Source organism: Borostomias antarcticus, assembly GCF_949987555.1.
Source record: "Borostomias antarcticus genome assembly, chromosome: 33".
Lineage (NCBI taxonomy): Eukaryota > Metazoa > Chordata > Actinopteri > Stomiiformes > Stomiidae > Borostomias > Borostomias antarcticus.
In genome coordinates, this window is record NC_140266.1 from 1,999,609 (window position 1) to 2,006,468 (window position 6,860).

Below are 6,860 nucleotides of genomic sequence, written 5' to 3' on the forward strand. Positions count from 1 at the left end.
AGTGTATACAGTAGGCACGGGATGAGAAAGTACAGTATATAATGGCTGTATGTTGTAACTAGATGTAGGCCATGCAGACCGATCACTCAAAACAACGTTTTGCTTTTTCTCTTTCGTAGCCCGTAGTATCAATCAGTCTAGTATTATGCACATAATGTTGAGTTTATGAATATGGACCATGCATACATTTGGTCTCTACTTACTGTACCAGAGCTGGCACCAGATAATTATCGGCTAGACAAGAAGGCATGCGTTTTTTGTGAGAGACAGAGTGACTAAAGAGTACATTCATTCCCTCATTTCCTGTTGACCAAACTGACCAACTTCTCTACTTCCTGTCGCCTGTTCTCACGGTCACAAGCTTCACAGACTCCCCGAAGAGTGTGCGGTAACTCAGTGCCAGAGAGATGAGTGCTATCAACATTTCCAACGTCTGGCAAACAGATGTACGGTAGAGTTGGCCATGTCGGTAATCTTCAGAAATCCTCTGCCATTCGAATGTGAAGATGCCGCTCTCCTGGGTACTTTATTGCGATTCCCTATTGGAGATCAAAAGTACCATGTTTCCTCGATTTAGAATTGAAAGTTAATGTATACCCCTGATATCCGTTTTCATTTTGGCTCTTAGGGTCCCTGTTTGGCTGCATTAAAGTGGAATAGCACTGGGGATCTTTGTCCATTTATATTCTTGCTGCACGGGCAAAAAAGCAGTCAATTAAATTCCTGCATTGATGTGATGTGATGTGAGGATTATGCTATTAGCGAAGTCCAGCGTTCTCATTAGTAGTCTCACCGTCACTGTCCACCAGAGAGAGAAGACAGGAGATAGCTACTGGCAATAGGCAGGGGAGCATAGTCAATCTGTCAGTCCCTCTGTCTACTGTATCCGTCAGCGCTTTTACAAGTCACTCTGTCTCTTTCGATAGTATGTGTACGTATATCCCATCTGCCCCTCTGTCTGTGTGTGTCTGTAGACTGCAGGGAGACCTGATCAAGCACCAAAGCGGTCTTAGTAGCAAATAACCCACAATGGTACAAATTACATTGCGCGGCAGCAGCTGTTGACTGTGTATTATTTCCCGCCGTGTTGTGAATCTGCCGGTTCAGTAAAGTAATTAGACGCCGATGTGCCCTGTGGATTCTATGGTTACGAGCTGAACATGTAAGATGACACATTCCAATCGGAACAGAGACACAGAGCTCAGGCCGCCAGCTGTACGTGGTTTGCCAAAAGCAAACGGCAAAAAAACAACACATCAAACATAGTTTGACATGGGAATTAAAGTGGAGTACATTTGGAGTGGGGGTTCTGATTGTAGTAATTATGTGATTGTCTGCTCTCTCACGACTCTTGCATTTAGCATCTTTTATCTACTGTACTTAACCCTTGTAAGGGTTTTAGGTCTGTTGGACCCATTTCCAATGTTTACTAAAATAAAAATCATACAAGTAAGACTTTTTTCAACCTGAAACTCGGTGGCCTTGGCTTATTTTATGTGAAGAACATGGAGGATAACTTTTTCTTGGGGGGGCGCCTACTCTACACCCCCCCTACACATTTACATCACACAGAAGAAGGTCGTACTGTACAGTATTACATTGGGGTCCAGTGGACCCCAACCCCAACCCGACCCAAGGGGGCGGGGCTTCGCTACCACGCCACCACGCAACACGAAGTCCGCATCAAATGCCAGGATGTGTTCTTGCTCCACCAATTTTATCGAGGATGCATCGGAGCAGACTTGTGTGGACTTGAGACAGACAGATATCCCAGAAATCATTTTGCATCAAGCGGCTGTGCTAACGGTTGTTAGGGCAACACCATTGAAAATGCCTATCTAAATAATCCATCTAAACTATTAGAAACGGACGTTATTTGGATAAAATGTTCACATAATTGGCTTCAACGGTGGTAATTATCCGCCTGAAAAGCTATGAAAACGTAACAATATTTACTTTAAAACTGTTTAAAACGCTTTTCAAAATCCTAGCAATGGCGGCTGCCGGTGTCCACACAAAACAGCTGAGATGGTGACGTCATCAAGGACGCTGCTGTTCCAATTGCCGAATGACTGAACTTGCGCCCTCTCGTCCTCGGGAGTTCATAGCTGATGCGAACGTCCTAAATCCGGACTAGTAAGGATGTAAGTCCGAACTTGGTATTGGAAAAGGGCCAATGCCTCTAGCCTGCACAGGGGCTGAGTTGTGGGTTGAAACACCGATGGGTCCACCAGACCCCCTCACCTCTTCTGACTGCAGAAAACCCTTACAACCTACAAGGGTTAACTAGTGGTCATGATTAAAATAATTTTCCATATATTTCAACGCATCCATTTATATGATTATCATTAAGCTCAGCCTTGTTGTAGTCTGTCCATTAAAGTCTAATGGTTACTGAATATTGAAGACCTGGTATGAAAATGGTCTCTCTCATTAATGGTCTCTCGTGTGTGCGTTACTTGTGTTAAGGAGAGCTCTTGTGTTAATGGCAGTACTTCGAGGGCACGTTGCATTAAAAGCTGTCAGTGCTTAGCTGCTATCATGACTTCATTGTGGAAGAATTATGGTCTTCTGCACTACGCAAATGCACTGTGAAATAAGTCTCAGTTTATGTTATATATGTTTAACATGGAGAATACCACATGTACAGAAGTAACTGCTTATCTATACGGTACCTACTATACATTAGTTAGTTATGGCCATAGCACTCACTTGTACGGAAGAGCATTAGGGCCAACAACTGAGTTTATTATTTTTTTAAGCTTTAAGAGTTTAAAGTCAGAATTTCTGAGAAAAAAGTCAGAAATAGCTTCTGAGATTAAAGTCAGAATTTCTGAGATTAAAGTCAGAATTTCTGAGAGAAAACCCCAGAATTTCTGACTTTAAAGTCAGAATTTCTGAGAAAAAAGTCAGAAATAACTTCTGAGATTAAAGTCTGAATTTCTGAGATTAAAGTCAGAAATAACTTCTGAGAAAAAAGTCAGAATTTCTGACTTTAAACTCAGAAGCTTGTTGGCCCTAATGCTCTTCCGTACACCTGTCAGTCAGTCCTGAGGAGAACTTGGTAACATGCGTCTCTTGTCCGCTAACCCCGCATGCCGTTCTGTTTCTGTTCCCCTCTCTAGACAACGAGGGTCAGGTGTCGCACTCTGCCGTGAGCATCCGTATCCTGGACGTCAACGACAACCCCCCTGAACTGGCCACGCCCTACGAGACCTCCATCTGTGAAGACGCCAAGCCCGGACAGGTGAGAGCTGCCCAGAACCAGTCATGTGATTATCACTTTTATTATGGTTCTCCTTCATCTCAAAGTATCTTTGATGGGTCTAATTGGAGATCCAGGGTTAAGCAGATATTTGCCTGCAGATGACGCAGGTGTCACAGGTTTCACTGTGTTGCTTGCTGGTACAGCTTCCATAATCAGAATCAATTTATTGACAGGTAGTTAACATGTACTGTACAACATACTATGAATTAGCATCGATCAATGGTGCATAACACTGATGGAGACAACATTAGACAGGGTGCCGAGACAAGCCAGGACAGTGCAAAGACAGGACAGTGCGAATGAGCAGTACAGAATACAAATACATAATACAAAATGTAGCTTGTACTTGACCACACTGGGCTCGAACCCGGGTCCTCTGACGGTGGACGTGATGTGATGGTGTGATGGTGCGGGTGTGCGCTACTGAGGAGTGAGTTTACTCAACTCAACTTGGCATTGGAGCATGTCCAAACATGTAAACAACAGGTCCCTTACTTCAGCCTGGGTGTAGTTGATATTTGAGGGATTGGAGAGTGTCCAGTGGCGGTGTGCGGCAGTGTGTTGGTGCTGTGTTTCAGTGTTGAGCCAGTCACCTTCCCTCCTTGTCAGAACCCAGATAGCAAGCGGATCTGGGCCATATACAGGCCAGATCTGGCCCTTGTGGCTTAGTTCCGGCCCATATATGGCCCAGAATTATTACACATCCGCTTGCTATATGGGAATACTTTTATTATTGGCTTGTTTCTGGTTTAGGCCTTTTGAAATTAACAGCATGATCTGACAGTTTGTTCCAAAGGCAATTTAAACACTGTTTGGGACACAAGCACAATTAGAAATGTTTTAGTAAACAATTTGTTTTTGAATTAATTATGTTGTGGTGATTTATTGTGATATAGAACATACAGAATGATTGTTGCTTGTTCTCCGAATGGGATTGTGATGTCATCACGGGTCCGTCACCGTCTTTCATCTGTTATATGAAGGTATGAGGTGGTCCCCAACAAAATGTCTGTTCAAATGTCAGTGTTATTTCTTGTGCGGAGCAAACATTGACATTTTACCAGTAGTAGACCGTTTTGCTGGTAGTTGCGGACTACCTCATGCCTTCAGGTGACCTCACCCACGAGACCAGAACCCCAACCTACCAATCAAACAAGGCTACTAGTATAGCGCCTTATGTCAACCTCAACATCCTGCAATACTCAGCAGTCAGTGTTGGAGGAGGTCAGGGACACAGTTGTGGCCCAGTAGTCACGGTGCTCCACGTTGTAACGTGTCAGCACGGCAACAACAGGAGACTGAAGAATGAAGACATCAGTAGATATGGGAATGGATCTCAATCTATCCTGGTCCAGAGTCTCCACCGCCATTTAAAATGGACAGGAGCCATTAGGGTACTTTATTTTCCACTCCTAGTCAACAGGCCCCAAGCTCAGTTGGAGCCAATTACCAAGAGCAGAGCAAAGGAATAATTAAAGAACAGGGCTTCAAAGTGGGGCCTCCATGCGGGAAGCTACATTTACATGTGTAATGAGGCTTAGGCCTCCCCTACGTCTTGATCCACACTACTCTCTTTACTGCTTATGGCCTTACGCGCTGCCGTGTCCCAGAAGAGCATTGTCTGGTCTGATCTCTCTCCCACCTCGCTCCCTTCTCCATCTGCAAGCCGGCATTAACCTTCAGCGCATCATGTCGAGGCTACAGTATTAGTCTCACAGCACACATCCCCGGGCTCCGAGAGCCGCGGCTCTTTCTCAGTTTCATTAGTGAGAAATGCGGCCGAGTTTTCACATCGCAGTAATGAACACGGGGGTGGGGTGGCGTGGGGTGGGGTGGGGGAGGGGGTCTGCACACCTAACATGGGCACGGCAGACACAGGGGGAGTCAGCGAAAAGCATGACGCGATAAGACAAACTCAATGCATATACCGTCTATATTTTTCATACTTCCTTGAACGTTAAAGGAGTAGTGTGCCATTTTGGACATTTAACCCTATTTGTGGTCTGTCTACCGTTAACTTGAAATGTAGAGATCCTAAATTCACTGATCGTTCCAGTATTGAACTAGTTGACGTTTTGGTCTGTTCCTACCTACGCTGCGATGGAGTAACGCCATGGCGCTAACATGTTAGTACATCTGCCCCATAGAAAGATACACAGAGAGAAAAGTAGCACAACTCTCTCTTTTTTCTCTAACACACACACACACACACACACCAATTTCATTCCTTTTCTTTTTCTATGTTCAATATTGTTCTCGAGGTTCAATTCAGTTTGACCACTGAAAGTGAATAAAAGGGTGTTATGGTTGGGTCAGAGGGTCTCTGAGATGCCTGGTCCGTTCTCCTGGATAACTACTATAAGCATTTTATAACAAATCCTTCATTGGCATTGATAGTGCTTCTTCTTCATTGATAGAGCTGAGAGGGAAAATGAATCACTGAATCAATGCATTCATTATCAAGACCATATACGCTTTAGATTTCTTAGATTTCCCCCTATAGAAAGAGATATAAGGTTATTTTACTGTACATATATGTTAGACCAGGGACACAGCTACAGTACTAAGATGAGTTCTCATGTTGGCTAGAATCAAACCCTAACAAAGCTAATAAATCAACCGAGATAGGCATGTTAGTCCAGAGGGCAGAGTGTGACCCGCTGAGAGTTTTACACAATAAATAGACATCATTAAAACATGGCTTAATCCTCCCAAGGTGCTCTCGTGGTGGAGGATATGAGGGCGGGGTCATGATACTGTATCTAGCTACTGTACCAGTGCAGTGCTCGGGACTTGCTTCCTCACAATACTGTTATTTATTACACAAAGTAGACAGCCACAGGCGGAATCCGAGGCTACTGTGAGCCAGGAGATCTCGCTGAGTGAAAACGTGCTTCCATTTTGTTTTCCCTCCCTAGAAGACTATTAATCAATGTGATAACTTGGACGAGGGAAAGCCTCTCAGACGTGAGTATAATCACCTCAATTCTTCTCACACCTGGTGTGCAAGGTAAATACTGGGTTACCGGTTGTACTGTGGCTGCAGCCTGATTTGGGCTGCCTACAGTACAGGCACTTAATTCATTGTAAAAGGTGTAGCGCGTGCAAACGTCATGAGGGTTGCTGCCGTGTTCTCAAGGGTCTTGGAGTGCCTTGGTAATATGTTTAGGGCATCAGACCTTATAACCATTAACCTGAGGCTAAAGTAGTGTCCATTTTTCTATTTTACAGCAGAACCACCCCCGCCGCCCCCCCCCCACACACACACACACACACCAACCACACGTAATCCTAGCGTCCACTGAGGTCTACAGTTTCCCAAGCTAATGAGGAGCTTTTCATTAGCTCCCGCTGTGTTATCACACAGGTCTTCTCGGTGTGTGACCCGTATGGCTCAGGTTCGCTGGAGCCATGGTGAAAATCAGATTAGACTTAAGCTTTAACTGCATTTGCCCTGATCCCGTTTGAGGGCTGGCTACACGGAGCATTTTGTTTGTGTTTACAGGCGGGATAAATCACGAGGGAGAGAGTGGCGAGTTGTAAACAGAGTTCGGTGACACAAGCTAAGCAGCTTAAGCTTAGTTCACGCCGA

The 6,860-nt window shown here is 44.7% G+C and overlaps 1 protein-coding gene across 1 annotated transcript in view; it reads left to right on the forward strand.

Annotated features, from left to right (window-relative positions):
* cdh22 (cadherin 22) overlaps positions 1 to 6,860 on the forward strand; it is a gene marked incomplete at both ends in the record, with an annotated part of 60,764 nt that overhangs the window by 39,891 nt on the left and 14,013 nt on the right. The window contains one exon of the mRNA XM_084460613.1: positions 3,126 to 3,247. Within this exon, the coding sequence (XP_084316739.1) occupies positions 3,126 to 3,247 (122 nt within the window). The remainder of the gene's footprint in view (positions 1 to 3,125; positions 3,248 to 6,860) is intronic.